Genomic DNA, 16,445 nt, shown 5'->3' with positions numbered 1-16,445 from the left:
AATATATACATAGAACCTCAGAGTTACGAACACTTTGAGAATGGAGGTTGTTCATAACTCTGACTTGTTCGTAACTCTGAACAAAATGTTATGGTTGTTCTTTCAAAAGTTTACAACTGAACGTTGACTTAATATAGCTTTGAAACTTTACTATGCAGAAGAAAAATGGTGCTTTTAACCATCTTAATTTAAATGAAACAAGCACAGAAACTGTTTCCTTGCTTTGTCAAATCTTTTTTTTAAAACTTTCCCTTTATTTTTTTTAGTAGTTTATGTTTAACACAGTACTGTACTGTACGGTATTTGCTTTTTTATTTTTTGGCTCCGCTGCCTCATTGTGTACTTCTGATTCCAATTGAGGTGTGTGTTGACTGGTCAGTTTGTAACTCTGGTGATCATAACTCTGAGGTTCTACTGTAAGAGGTTCTGGCAGAGCAGCTCTGTATAGAGAGTTATCCTAAGCAGTGCTCTGTGAGACAGTTGATTGGGTGTACATTGCATTTTTCTAAGTAATCCCTTAGCTGCTTCTTCTGAAGACAGGTTTTTTGCAGAAAGGAGTTCACTAGCTGAGTCATATTTAGTCAGCATTAATTTTGCCCCTTTCTTCATTTATTAATAGACCTACTATCTCCCTACGTATTTTTTTCATTTGATATATTTGTAAAAGATTTTTTAGTTCCATACCATTAGGCTTCTTAGCATTTCCTTATTTTGCATTTTTCCTGCATTTTCTGTGAAAGCCTTACTGACTGAATGTGTTAGTTGGGTTGCTTCTCCATTTTTTTTTTCTGTTGTCAGTATGGTTTTTTTAATCCTCTGGTTTTTCAATGGCTCCTTGTGGAGTCATATTGGCAGATTTTCTTTTTGTGAATTCCTCTTTTCTGAGAGGATTTTTAGACTGTGTTGTGCCTTATAGTGTCTTCTAGGATTGGTCGGCCTTCTTCCACTTATTGTACTTAACTAGATTTCTTAATTCCCTCAAATGTCCTTCTTTGAGATCCCTGGTTATGAGCTTTGTGGCTCTGGTATTCAGAGCTTTGAGAAAAGCAGCATATCTGTCCCCTGCAGTGATCTGAACTTTGAAAGCTAGGCTATCAAAGGAATCCACTGCCCCAGCCAGCATGAGTTTCTTCTTTACTGCAGCTCCTTATGGCAAACATTAGGACCATCTCTCCATGCCCTTTGCTCAGATACTTTTTGTAGTTCTGTTGTTAGTTTTGACTTTGTTATGGCTCCTCACTGAGTTACATACTATTCAGCTTGAGTGAGGTCATCAGAATCTGACTCAGAATTATCTCAAGTGCAGTTAGTAATGCTTGTTTAATACTAATAATGTCCATAGGCAGATCTCAAAGTGCTTTACGAAGGAGTGTTAGTGTCATTGTTCCCTTTTTACAGATAGAGAAATTGAGGCACAGGGAAGTGACATGATTAGTGCAAGGTCACCCAATAGGCTAATGGCAGAGCTGGAAATGGAACGCAGGACTCCTAAGTACCAGTTCAGTGCTCCATCCACTGGCCACATTGCCTCTCATTTAGGCATTCCGCAACTCAGATTAAGGGAGGCATTTTGTTAAGAAAACATTCATTTCACTTTTGAATGAGATGATCTAGAAAATTCTTAAAGCTTCAAATCCCATCCAACTCCAGGGTGTTGTTCTTCTTAGCGTTTACCTTAAAAAAAAAGAAAAAAAAAAAAGAAAGAAAGAAACAATTTTAATCATACTGGTGTGGTTGGTTTTGCAGGTTGGAATTGTGGGAAGAACAGGAGCTGGAAAGAGCTCTTTGATAGCAGCTCTCTTTCGGTTGGCTGAACCCAAAGGACGAATTTGGATTGATAAGTACTTAACATCAGAACTAGGACTTCATGACTTGCGAAAGAAAATCTCAATCATACCTCAGGTATGAAGCTGACTTTGTCCGCCACATCTATTTTCATTTTAGGGCTGTAACATTTCAAAAACTCTGTCAAGATCATTTTTATAATAATTTCTTTCTTTTTCTGCTTTCTGTTTGCAGTACTCTTAGGTCCCAGAATTTCATCCTTGTCTGTTTTGCAAATATTAGTTCCCCTGTTCCCCCACTGTAACCTGAGAATGGAGCTGAAATAATCACGGCTTTTTTTAACAACTTCATTATCTATATGGATTCCTGTCATGTCAACCAATTATTTTGTGTGTGCATCAGTGATATCAATATCAGCACAATTCTAGAAACAGTTTGAATTAAGTTTCTGGCTAACTGCTGCTGAAGAGCCAGCACAGAGCATAAAACATTTGCTAAAAATACTAGTGACTATTGTTTTCCATAATATCTCTGGAATGGACTACTAAATTGAAAACAAGAGCCTATATATTTAGTATCCAAATGATTCAGTCTGAAAGTAGGGCAAATTTTGAGGCCATATGTCTTAATCATTTAAATCAGTCCATTCTTGTGGACAAGTTCTTCAACAACTGCTAAGAGACAATAACTGAGATTGTGCTTCTGTGTAATCTGATGTATTTGAAAGAATTTGAATAAGATCACATTATTTCCTACAGACTGCCTCTTCCATAACGTATAGGATCAGCCCTTTGGGTCTGACTCTTTCCTCTTCTCTGTCCTCTTTGTGCTGCTCTGACAGGAGTGTAGGGGAGTGCAAGCAGAATGCCACCCTCCTCACCAGGAGAAAGTTGCAGAGAAGGCATGTCAGGGTATGCTGCACTCCAGCAACATCTGGCATATGATCCCTTAGGGACTGTTGCCAGCTGTGCAACCTGCACCAGGGCAGGAGCTGGGGAGAGAATCACAGACCTCCACTGGCTTCCCTGATACCCATCTCCCACCCCTCAGCTGGACTACATGGAAAGTGGTGCAGCAGAGAATATGTGTGTGTGTGTAGGATTTTATTATTATTCTCTTTTTTTTTAAAGAAAAAAAGCAAAGAAAGAAACCCTGCTCTCCCCTCTCAAACACATACATGCTCCTGAAAGCTAGATTTATTTAGCAGTATGTGATTTTTGGTTTTTCATGTATTTGAATTAAATTCTGAGTGAAAATTAAACACTTTTTTTTGCATTGATACTTTCGGCACCTAATTGACGTGAATGTTTGGAATGTTTTCTTATTTTACTGGCTATATCCGTATCATAATATGATTTGGGTGTAAGCACAAAAATTAATAATAAACAATATCAATGGCTAAACAAGACTTCACAACTAAACATCTGTTTGCCCCTCAGCTCCTCTCTTCAACAACAGAGCCTTTCTAATTTTTAAGTCACTTTCCTCCTTCCCCCAGAAATGACCATACATTTCCTGCCAGCTAAAATGCCAGTCTGAAGAGATGCTATTTGCACTGCATCTTAAATATTACCAGGTTCTGGCTTTGGACTATTGAAGGGATCAAACTCCAAAGCTGAAAACCTTCTCCCAGAAATGTCTTGCCTCTTCTCCCCGAAAAAATGAGTCTTGTTGCTGACCTCTAGAGCATTCTGCGTGTGGTATTGCATGGAAGTTTTCTTTTGAACCTCATCTGCAAAAGAGGTATAAAAAGGGGGAGTAATGGAAGAGATCACAAACTGGAAGATGGACAGTAGCAGCAAAACCAATTGTAGCCCAACAACAGCAGTTCTCACTGTAAATCACAAAGGAGAAACAAGCCAAAGCAATGATCCACTAGCTGTGTTTCCTATGTTCAGTAATCCAAGGACACCAGTTAAGCAACCAGTGAGTACCAGCCCTTCTCTGTCCAAGATTGGACTGGATGATGACCCTGATGCCTACCTCTGAGTAGTGACCAATGTTGTTCAGTGAGGGCAGTTGTTCTAGGCCTTCAATTTATTAACAGAAGAGGCATAAGCCATGTGTTAGGTCCTGGCTGAGGATGATGCTACCAGCTACAAAGCCATAAAGTTGCCATCCTATACCTGATGACGGGCATTGGAAGAAAAGTACTTGTGGTGGTTCTGGAAGTACACCTTTTCCTCTTCAGAGCAGCCACACACCTTTACCCTACAGCTGACTGAAACAGCAAGCTAGACATTGTTGCAGCAGAAGAGTTTGGTACGATCCACATGCCTTTGGATAGCTGGGCCTGTGCAGGTCACCAGATTCCATGGGGACTCTGACCTATCCACTGGCCATAATTCCCCTTTGCGGGGGAACATGGCTCTAGCAGCCATGACTATATGGTGCTCCCTCTGCAGTGCCCTATTCCTTTCCTGAAGGCATGTGCTTTGCAGGTAGCTCATCCTGTTTGTTTGGGTGATGGGAGGAAACACTTGTTTAGACACCAGTGGAATTTGCTTGGTAGGTAGCATTTTAACTGTTAATTTCCAGCTTTCGTTCTGTTTTGTTTAATAACATTGGATCCAGAGGCCTTTGACCATATTGGTGTCTGAATGTTTGTTGGTCTATCAGCTGGATGAAGAAATCAAGGTAGCACTCACTTAATGTACTGTTTTATATGTTTATATTTTATTATCTCTCTTTTTAAAAACAACTGTGAATGTGATAAGAAGGTTAACAAACAATGGCTCTTTAATGCCTCTCCATCACCTGGCTTTCTTTTTTCTTTCTTGAGAATAGAAGCCAAACAGAAAGAGGTAGGTATGCTGTTACTAGCAAAGACATACAATTGGATTGCAGCCTCATGTGGGCCGTCTTTTGTTTCTGCATACTGGAGGCTTCATTAATGCACAGTGGTGCTACTCAGTGGAGTTAGTGACCTTTTTCTATCTAAAGAGGACTTTACATAGACTTAAATTCTTTCTCTTTTGTTTGTGCACAATGTTCTTTTCTCCTGAAAATGGATGATGATCAGTTCATTCAAGGGCTACAGGGTTTTGAGAACTTTAACCACAAGTATTTCAGGTGATTTCCACGTTTGGATATCTGATCCCAGGTGAACAAAATATAACTCCAGAGATGGAAAACTGCTGATCTAATGCTGTTCCACACCTTGAGCACTCATAATTAATTGTATATTTTATTCATGCAGAAGTTTCCTGACCTGGGCATAAAATTATTGTAATGAAGTAAAATGTTATTATTTTTATCTTGCTAGTTATATAGAAGGTTTTTGTCATGGTCCCCAGGGGTTTTCAGTATCTGAAGGTTAGCAGGTAGGGTTTCTCTTCCAGATAAAGAGAGGTTTGTTTTCTACTAAGTATATGCAAAGGTCTAAGACCAAGGAATGACTTTAACCATTTTGGAGAGTGGGGGAATAATTATACTACAATAGACATTTTGTACTATATTACTAATATTTGTATGAGTAATAAAAATAGCTACATAACATGGGGCAACAGTTTGTAGCTGCAATCCTCAGCATTTTCTTGGAAAACTATGTAGTCTAGCTGTAGGCGTTTGTAAAATATATCGGGTAGCATGCTAACTGAGTCACTCTCCAGAGAGTGAAGTTTTCTTAAATCTGAGTTTAAATATCTACTCACAGAAATAAAAATGTCCTTAGGTTTCTAATTGTTTGCTTGGATGGAGCTGTATGAAGGTTGTGTCTGTCTGTAAATATTATCTGTTACCCTGACTGCAAGCATTTCTACAACAATTATTTACAGGTTTGGCTTATTAACTTCCTCTCATAAAACAGGCTATTTTAAATACTAATCTGTGTCAGAAATGATAATTAAAAATTATCCTTATCTACTGTTGCAATACATGTTTGCTTTTAGGACCTCTTATAATAGTTATGAACATTTTATAAATTCAATTTCTAATTTTGCCAACCTATAAAAATAGATTGAAACGGAAAATTATCTTAACAATACCTTCAGAACATCTCAAATAACTTATTAAAATGTGTATTGTTAAACAAATTACTTGCAGTGTTGTTTTTTTCAAGAAAAATGTTCCCTCAACCCTTCTATTAAACCCCTTTGCTCATTCAACAGGTTTTTATTGGTCCTGGTGCAACAAATACTTTCAAATACTTGGCACATAACAAGAAAATAAAAAGAAAACACATTATCTTCTTACATTTTTATTGTACCACATTCTGCCATCATCAATACCTTCATAATACTCCAGGAATGGCTTAAAAATTAACACATAATCATAAAAGGTTTAGGTCCAAATTCTACATGGGCTTTCTACACCCACATGCAGGTCCATGGACAGCAGTAGGGTTACATGGGGTCTTACTCAGGGCAGGATTTAACCTTTAAGATGTGTGATTTTTAAAAAAAATCATATCATATATAAATAAATGTTTACTCTTTTTTTAAAAAAAATATATAGAGAGATTTAAGAAACTCTGATAACAAGTCAGATATTTCACAGTCCTCAACAGCATTATGATGGTTTTTTGGGCTCAGATATCTTGTGTATAACACCAACAATTACTGACATCCTAACATTTCCTACAGTTCATGATTCTCAGACTGTGCCGTCTCTGCTTGAATATCAGTGGCATTCAGGGCTGTTAGTAGGGAATTCTGGGGCAAAATCATGTCCCTCTTGCTTTTTTTTGACTTGAAGATCAGTTTGTGGCATTGGGCTAAAGCTTAGTGGTTCAGTGCTCTCCCACTTTTGTTGCCTTAACCTTTTGATTTCCTTCAGGGCCTTTGGGTAGGAACAAACTTATTTCCTGGTCTTTTCACTCTCTCACGCCTCTTCTCCCCTTCAGAGCAGCATGGAGATCTTTGTCTTCTGGGTCTTCCAGTGTAGTACCCCCCTGACAGGTCCCTCTACCTCTTCTCTTCATGGTAGAACTGTCCAGAAGACAACAACCAGAGACCAAGCAGTGTTCATCTAATGAGGCAGTTCTGTTTAGCAGCTCAGGAGAGCTTTGCCATGCCTGTCCACAGTTTGTGGACCCTTGCTCTGCCTAGGGGAGAGGCTCTGAGTTGGACTAGTTTGAGAGGGTCTGCCTCCCATCAAGCCACAATATATTCCACACTAAGAGAGAGAACACAAAAAGGAAGGAATAACGTGATTGGCTCACAGGAGGAAGAGTCCAGGCACCCAATGCCTGCTCCAGGAGTAAATCTATCAAACCCAACCCCTCTCCAACCAGTAATAGTTCCACCTAGATGAGTCCTGCCACAAGTCTTTAAATAGGACACTTCTCATTAGGCAAGGGGCAGGCATCCCTTCCAGCTTCCCTTCCTCTCAAGATGAGGGCAGGGAATTTTAGAGGGATACCCTAGGCATTTCTTCTCTTGGATGAGGATCCAGAGGGTGACTACTTCTTTGCAAAAGCTGTCTCTATCCCAAGGAGCAAAAAGAGCACAGCTATCCCACCAGAGCCTTAACAGTGATTTTACACACCCACACAGTAAAAAAAGGAAGAATGAAAATCTAGCAGGTATGGGTTCCCGTCACAGGATTCCAGTCCCAGCTCATCAACTGATGAGGGCTGCTAGAACATGACAATCAAAACAAGATGGGGGAGGGGTATTGAACCCCATTTGCTCAGTAACTCCATAGGCAGAAAAGTGGGGTGGCCACAACTGAAACCCAAGAGCAGAAAGGTGATCAGTCCTCAGACTGCAGATCAGAGGCTGCCTTTCCCCTATGTAATGAATGAAGGAATAGGGACACTTTTACAAGGGAAAAATGTTTTAGAAAACAAGCTACAACATTTTAGTAAATTCAGGAACCAAAGATGTCATCACATTCCTGCCTGAGGTCTGTGCAGTGGTAGCGGCCCTAACCCAGGGTATGTTTAGTCCCTCCATAGAATGGACTAATAGTATATCCTGGCTGTCTTCAGAGGGAGCATTAGGATGCCAGCAGCAGATCTGAGGGATTCCTATTGCCCCAGCTGGGAGAATAGGCCATAATCCTCCTCCTTCTCACTCTTTGATTCCCTCCACTGGCTCATTGTATTTCACTGTATCAAATTCAAGCTTCTTAACCTCCCCCAAGACTCTTTACAACTCTTCCTTCCTTAGTCATTTGCTCATTCTTATCACCCCCATACCCTGTGCTCTGCCAATTATGTCGTCCTTTAATGCCCATTTGTCTGCTTCTCCTACAAATATCTCCAGACTTTTTTCCACATTGTCTGTAACATGGAATTCCCTCCCTGAACTAATCCATACTTCTGCTCCTTTTCTGCTGTGACACGTACAAGAAATCAGTCAGCCATGACTAGGTTAAAAAGAAAATTCAGATGATTTGGAACCATCATCTCGGGCATGTATCTAGCCAGTGTAACTGCATGTTGTTTTCTTTGCCACCCTTGTCTCGCTATCCTGTTCTCTCCCTTGGTTTGTCACACTCAATGGGTTGAGTCTTGTTCGAAATTAGAGTGTAAACTCTCTGGGGCAGTGATTATGCCTTGCCGTGTGTTTGCCTAGAGGTGCCCAAATTCTCTCTTGGTGCTACTGAAGTACAAATATTAGTATTAACCATCATTAACAGAAACAGGTGTAGACGTAAATGTTGCAGAAAAGTTGTGAAATCTATTTATCTTTCAGATTCTTTAATGTTAAACTTGGAGGGTTTCTCCAAACTGAAATAAAACAAAAATCCCAACACCTTGTATTCTACCTCTTGAGCCACTTGAGTCTTCTCCTCTGTCTGTGCCTTATATAGTTAGGGGGCACAGTTTCAAAAGCACCCAAGTATCCTAGGAACGTTAGTGCGTTGAGTTGATCTTCTTGTTGTTGCTTGTTTCTGCTAACAGTGTCAGTGGATTTAATTGCCTAGCTTACAAATATAAATGTGGTGTCAAGAGTAGCACAGATAAGCCAGTTCAAGTACAGACAGAAGAAATTGTTGGATATATATTGATTTTGTCAAAATACCTGTATTTGTTTCATCTGTTTTATTAAAATATCTTGATGCAGGCTTGTTATGCATTTATCTTATTTTTTTTCTTCCACATGCTCCTAATACACCTCTGAGTTTTCTTTTCTTTTATTACTTCTCTGATATAAAAAGAATCGCAGCAGTTTTTCCCCTTGCCTTGTACTGGGGATCATTTGTTGTTGTACTACCTGTATGTACCATGCATGCTTCAACCCAACTTTACCGTGTTTAAATTCTGTATTGCAGAACGAAAACTAAGCGTATATGAAAAGTAAAATGTAATGTTTCATTGGTTTGTAGGAGCCCATTCTGTTCACTGGAACAATGAGAAAAAACTTGGATCCTTTCAATGAATACACTGATGAAGAGCTGTGGAATGTCTTGGAAGAGGTAATTCCAAATATCTGATCATTTGTATCTAGTGTTTACATATAAAATAACATTATTCATAGTGTTTATACATATTAGGTTTGAGCTAGTTTGTTGGATTACGTAAGGATATGGCCGACAGAAGAAAGGAAAACAATTGTGGGGTGTATAAATGTATATAAATGTCTCTGTATATAACATTGACCTGCTGGATCTTGCATTAATATTTTTTTATCATTCGGGATGCAGGTTTGATATATTTTGATTAATTAAAAATAGATTTTTTAAACAGTTTTAGACTTAACTCTAGAATTGAATTACATAGTGTATGTATATGAGTCTGAAAGGTAAATCTTACATGCTTATTGTTGTGTAAAGCATAACAAAAAACAGGCAACCTAATCACAACAACAATATTTTGTTTAGAAGTGAGTTACTCATCTTACAGTACGTTGGCATACCTACAGGTTCAACTGAAGGAGGCTGTGGAAGAACTTCCTGATAAAATGGAGACACAGTTGGCAGAATCTGGATCTAATTTTAGCGTCGGTCAGAGACAGCTCGTGTGCCTTGCGAGGGCAGTTCTCAAAAAAAATCAAATTCTGATTATTGACGAAGCAACAGCAAATGTGGACCCAAGGTAAAACACCAAAGGCCATAGTAAAATGAATTATCCTGTTTGTACATGGTTGGCGTACACAGAGGTGAACTGACAAGCTTCATATCTTGTGCAGCCCGTGCGGGGGTTTGTGTTCTCATGAACGCTGACGGCATCACTAATGCCTAATCAGAGCAGGCAAACCAAACACGGTACATAGCTTAAGGGGTTCGATCATGGAAGCTCCCCTGAATGCATCCTAAGAGGGGATAGATACAGGTTCTGTCTTTGGAAGGAGAAAAATATCCTTGATTTCTGTGCATAAATTAACATTCAAAGCTATTTACCCTACAGCAGCCATGGATAAAAGACTCCTTTTGGAAATGCAGATCACAACTGTCAGGATAACCTCTCAGAGAGACAGAATGGATGAGGCAATATCTTTTATTGGACTAACTTCTGTTGGTGTCTCTCTAGTATCTTAGGACCGACACAGCTACACTGCAAACAAAAGATAAACTCTTGAAAGACTTCACAGAATGGAAAGATTCTAAGGCCACCACGATCCCACAAAGATGAGGGACCTCATGATGAAAAAGTTAGGCATAGTGTGGAGGTCTGTTGATCCAGGAAGGGTATCCTGTGCACATAGTGACAAAGACGAGCAGGGAAAAATGACTGTGACAAATAACAAATAATATTTATTAGTTTTCATTCCTTCCAAATGCTCAGGATGCTATTCAGTACACACAGTGGGTTACAGATAAAACCCATTAAATAGAGATCAAAATCCTAAGAGATCTTCAAGCATCATAGGAACTACAAAATAAAGTAGTCTTTAAAGCTCTTTTGAACACTGGTGGGAATCACTAAAAGAGACCGTATTTTTTGAAAACTCTGCAAATATGCTGCATCAGTTTGAGCTGAACAGATAGTTCCACCAAACTATGGTTTGAGAAAATCCAAGGACAATAAAACAGCAAGTCCTTCAAATAGGTGCATTTACTATTTTATACATCATCAAAGCAAATTGTAGTTCACTCATTGGTCAAAGAATTGATGCTATTTGTTCATGACTGGTCATTCAGTCACTTTTTTGCACTAGCTGCAATCAGTAGAGTTGCTTTGATATTCCAGGATAAAAGGAGTTATAATAATCAGTTCTGGATGTAGAAAGGATCTGAACAGCATTAGTGAGAAATCTAGCCTGTAGTATTCCAGCGTGCTATACTTAATATTATTATTTATTTGAATTACCACAGCATGTAGGAGGTCTAGTTATGGAACAGGACTCCATTGAGCTAAGCAGTGTACAAATACAGAACAAAGAGACGGTCCCCGTTCCAAGCGGCTCACAATCTGTGTATAAGATTAGAGAACAGATGGAGATAGACGGCAGAGTACAAAGAAACAATGAGACAGTATTGGTCAGCAAGATGGGCAGAGTTCTCTGCACATCAGCAGCCTGATTGTTGTCAAGCTTTTTGTAGGCATCATGGCAAAGGAGAGTAATGCTTTAATCATGCAAGATGATCAGTGCAGGTGGACCTCCTGTGAGGATCAGCTTGCGGGATTGGGGCCTGTTTGGTTTTTGATTTGCTCACTGTAGGTCACTTTCGAGTGGCAAGGATTGTAGTTTTCCTGAGGAAAGCTAAATTTGGGTGCTAGCAGAGAGAGAAAAGCTGACTGAGGAGTTGTGAACATATTGCCACATGCAAAATCAACAGATTTTGTGGCCGTTTCTGAGGAGGTAGTACAAATCTTTGATTTCCCCAAAGAAGTCAGTCATCCTATACATAATACACAGTTACTTCCATCACTGCAGTGCTGCATATTGCCAAAATGTTTTAGTACTGTGTGAGAGATTGGTAAGATGTGTAATGGTCCAGTGCTGGGGGAAGTTACCCTTCTGTATCAGAATGCCAAACTTCAAAAATGTAAGGGCTGTGTCCAGTGAAACCCTCCCAACTGCAGTTAACTGTACCTGGTTTACCTATAGTAAGTCTATAATTCTGGAAGCAAAGTATCATTGTCAGTTCTTATACTGCCGATAGCAAGGTGGCATTCCTCTTTCCACAGAGGAAACAGGCTATTTTATTTTCACTTGTATTTAAAAAAAATAAAACACCTAGCATTAGCAATTAATAGACTTCTTCCTGATTTCCGTGGAGTCCAGAACCGTAAATTCATCCTTCCACTGTGGTATCTGCCCATGACTCATTTTTGTAACCTCTTCCTGGGAGAGAAGTGGTGCCAGCAGAGAAGTTTTGCAGTGAAGCATGCATTTCATTTCTAAAATCTTTAGAGAAAGTGCCTTTCCTTCTCCATAGATTTTGGGCTTCTAGCTTATTTTTGGCTAAAAAGTGATAATATCTGTGATTTAATCAGACCAATGGAAATTTCATATCCTCTTATTCATCCTCCCCATTTTGACATCTTTATTTTTTTTATTTGCACTATCCATTTAAATTATCTTACTTGACATGTGCTGCAGATATATTGCAATAAAGTAAATGTTTACTAACAGCAACTGTAAGCATTACAATACAAATGATTGAAGAGGTATCAACTTTAACTTGGAGTTTCTTCTTTGAGTTGGTTTACACTGCAGTCTTTACTACCTTTTTCTTAACCTCTTGGGCGTAGCTATGGTGGTGGACTTTTAAGCAGTACAACCTAATAGGATGCCCATCAGGAAATACTGCAATCTATTGTCAAATAGGAAAGGGTCTAAATATTGTGACTCTGTCATTGTCTCCGTGGGTCTTGCACTTTCTGGCAGATTTTGCTAGCCTCAGAGGCTCACTGTGAGCCCTTCTTTCTCTAGGGGCAAGGGTCACAGCCTACTGAGCCATTTTCATCATAAGCCAGCAAGGAAGGTGAGGGGAAGCAACCCTCCCAAGCACAGTCTCTGTTGTCTCCCAGTCTCAGTGATTAATCAGGGAGTTGTGGGGGAGGGAACCTGGGCCCACCCTCTACTCCAGGCTCCAGCCCAGGGACCCTAATGGTAGCAGCTAGGGTAGCTGACTTTTTGAAAATAGGACTCGTACAATTCCCTGGGACAATTCCCCACAGTAGCCCCCACTTCCTCAATATCTATGTCACCCTTACCTCAGGGCCTCCTTCCTTGCGCCTGAAATGATTTGTACTGGTCAGTTCCTCCAACAGCGCGGCTTCCTCCTATAGCTCCTGACACGCATGCCCAACTGACTAACTGGGAGGCTTTTAACTAGTTTCAGCCAGCCCCTAATTGGCTTCAGGTGACCCAATCAACCTAGCTATCTTCCCTGCCTTCTGGAAAGATCTTAATTGGCCCCAGATGTCTTAATTGACCTGGAGCAGCTGCCATTTACTTATCCTGGTAACAGGGATTTGTTTAGCCTGGGGCTAATATATCTGTCTCCCACTACTTTTCTATAGCCGTCACAATATGAAAGTTTACCTAAGCCTGGTGGTCTAAGTATTTCACTTGATGATTGATGGAAATTTAGCACAATTTTAGCTTTTCTTCGTGGTCATGAAGTTGGAATTTTTATCCCCATGAATAAAATAATTCTGTAGTAGTTAAATGATTCTTAAAAAGTTGCACATGAAACCCTCGGCATTAGAAGTGGAAATGATATGAATCACTTTATTTCCAGCGTTATGTCTTGGAAAATCTCCATTAATTGAGACTTGTGAAACTTTCTGGAGAGTTTACATCCCTTTTTCACCCCCAGATAAATCTGTCTGCATGAAGTTTAATTAAAATAGGGTTGGGTTTCTTTGTCAGCTACCATTATTTGATTAACATTCAGATCAGGTTTTTGTTTTCAGACATATGTGAAGGATCAGGGCTATAGTGAAGCTGGCCCACAGAGGTGCCTGCTCCCAGTGTGAATTCTCCCTGCAGAATGGCAGAGCCACTGCTACTTTGCCTCAGTTTTCCACTGGGTGGGTAGTTGTAATTCACATTGGAAATGGCATTTGCACTCAGTCAGCCCAGGCTCTCTGGCTATACCCATTTTCCAGTTAAATCTAGGAGGGGCATTTTTTGAGGCTGTGCTTGCTTTCTTCCCTCCATTGTTGAAGGTGAAGTTGCAGCTGCTTTCAATCACCACAACCTCCTTTTTCCCCTTCCCTCCAGCAGACTCTCCTCCAGAATCTGAATAACCTTGGGGTGAATCTGTCTCAGTACCTATCAGTGATAGGTTCTATATTATTTTGTAACCTGTGCTGTTTTAAGTATGGGCCCCCACTTTTTTCTAATTAATATAGTTAACTCTTCTTTTGGCAGCCTCACTTTCAGAACTTTTTGAAACTGCACATACATGCAACCATTGGTTTATTATTAGGGATCAAGGCCCCATTGTCTTAGATTCTGTCCAAAATATAAGCAAACATGGCATCTGCCCTGAAGAACTTACTAATAAAAGATTCAACAAGAGAGTGCAACAAACAATAGGAAGAAAGGGAGGACAAGGATGATGGTAAGATCGTGTGGCTACAAAGGCTGACAGTGGGCACAACTTGAAAGTTTCAAATCGTTTAAACTTTATTTTTAATTGTTTTCAGAATTTCTTATTAAGCTATAACTCCTTGTGCTCCCCTAGTGCCCCCTCAGTAAAAATGGTTCTGAGCTTAATGACTGTCCTTTTAAAAAAAAAAAATGTTTCTCCCTCTCTTCTATATAGACCATCCCCAACCACCCCTCTATCTAGAATTATTGGAGAGGAGGGGTGTACATAACCTATCCTCACAACTGCTTCAGAGAGCGGGACCCTTTGTCTCCCCTGGGCTTCTGTCTCCCAAGTGACTAAGAGATTGTCAGGGCCCTCTTGAATAGCAGCAGAGAGAATAGCAAGGATTGGTCTCTGAGAAGAGGGCAGAAAACCTGTTGGTTATGGATTGAATGATATTACAGTTACCTACAGTACAATCATAGAACTTCTCTGCAGTCAGATCGTTGTTCATGTAGATCTCTCACTTCCATTTCCACTGCTCTTCCTGTGTTTCAGAACAGATGAGTTGATTCAAAAGACAATTCGTGAAAAGTTTGCCCAGTGCACTGTGCTGACCATTGCACACAGGTTGAACACCATTATCGACAGTGACAAGATTATGGTAAGAAAGTTAACAGCATTGGTTCAAGTTCCCTCTAAATACTACTGTCATAACCATACAGCTAAGGGTAGCCTAGAATTCCTCTTTACCTGTGAGGTGTTAAGAAGCTCAAATAACCTGGTTGGCACCTGACCAAAAGGACCAATGGGGAAAGAAAATACTTTCAAATCTTGAAGGGGGTTGGGGGGGGAAGGCTTTGATGTGAGTGTTCTCTTGGAAAGCAGAGAAGCATCAGGTCAGAAAACTCCTTCGCCTCCTTTAAACTATCCTAAAAGTCTCTCATATTACAAAAATTTTAAGTAAAAGCCAGGCAAGGCGTGTTAGATTATCTTTTGTTCTGCTTGTGAATTTTTCCTTTGCTGGAGGGAGGTTTATTCCTGTTTTTTGTAACTTTGAAACTAAGCCTAATGGAAGTTCTGCTGTGTTTTTCAATCTTTTGTTACCCTGTAAAGTTATTTTCCATCCTGATTTTATAGAGGTGATTTTTACCTTTTTTTTAAATAATATCCTTCTTTTAAGAACCTGACTGATTTCTCTATGGTCCTAAGACCCAGGGCTTTGGGTCTGTGATCATTTTGTAACCAATTGGTTACGATATTATTCTCAAGCCTCCCCAGGAAAGGGGGTATAAGGGTTTGGGGGGATATTTGGGGGGAATAAGAACTCCAAGTGGTCCTTTCCCTGATTCTTTGTTAAGTCACTTGGTGGTGGCAGTGTACCCTCCTAGGGCAAAGAGTTTGTGCCTTGGGGAAGTTTTACCCTAAGCTGGTAGAAATAAGCTTAGGGGGTTTTTCATGCGGGTCCCCACATCTGTACCCTAGAGTTCAGAGTGGGGAGGGAACCCAGACAACTACCATGACTAGCAGCTCATAGAAGTTAGGGATGGGAAAAGACCTACTAGATCACCCAGTCCCTCTCTCTGCTGATTCAGCATTGTACTCTAAAGTCAGGGTCCCATGTACTCTGCAGACATACACATTTATTAAATACCTTTCATTGCCATCTTCTGCTCCCCCTCAGCTCATAGCTGAAAAAGACTCAGTGAAGTGCAATCGGTTGATTATTTTTCAAGAGGGGATATTTTTGATGTGCTCTCCCGGCAACCTGGCTGCAGTCCCTGGGCCGTGGCTCCTACAATGTTGTTTAGCCTGGCTCAGAAAATTCTTCCTCCTCTGTGTTCCAGGGGAAAGAGGGAGCTTGTCGATAGCTTTAGCAGCTCCTTTCCTCAGCTTCCCAGTGCTCAGTTGCTTTGCTGTTCTCCAAACAACCCCGCTTCCCAGCCTGTACTTCTGGTACCTGGTCTCCCTCCATCACCCTTATGTCTGCCCCAAGCCCCCACAATCTTGCTTCCTGGGTGCAAACTGGACATTTTAGGCTCCCAGGCTCGAAGTTTACAGGAAGGGCTTCAAAGGCCTGGGAGACATAAAACAAAATGTCAGACACCTGGCTTTAGTAAAATGCTGACTTATACAGCAAAAATGCTGAATATTTGGAATATGCCAAATTCTGTGTCTTATAGAATTGTGGACCCTGATTGAGATGAATTAAACAATTCCCAGCTCTTGGGGTTATTGTTTCAAGTTGTCTGCAGGGTCAGGCTGGTATTACTGCATTG

At 40.2% G+C, this 16,445-nt stretch overlaps 1 protein-coding gene across 1 annotated transcript in view; it reads left to right on the top strand.

Moving 5' to 3' along the window:
• ABCC4 (ATP binding cassette subfamily C member 4 (PEL blood group)) overlaps positions 1–16,445 on the top strand; it is a 206,568-nt gene that overhangs the window by 154,696 nt on the left and 35,427 nt on the right. Inside the window, exons 26-29 of the mRNA XM_074962631.1 lie at positions 1,747–1,902; positions 9,061–9,150; positions 9,597–9,769; positions 14,725–14,830. Coding sequence (XP_074818732.1) covers positions 1,747–1,902; positions 9,061–9,150; positions 9,597–9,769; positions 14,725–14,830 — 525 coding nt within the window. The remainder of the gene's footprint in view (positions 1–1,746; positions 1,903–9,060; positions 9,151–9,596; positions 9,770–14,724; positions 14,831–16,445) is intronic.

This window comes from Natator depressus, chromosome 1 (genome assembly GCF_965152275.1).
Source record: "Natator depressus isolate rNatDep1 chromosome 1, rNatDep2.hap1, whole genome shotgun sequence".
NCBI lineage: Eukaryota > Metazoa > Chordata > Testudines > Cheloniidae > Natator > Natator depressus.
This window is presented reverse-complemented; position numbering and strand designations above follow the sequence as displayed.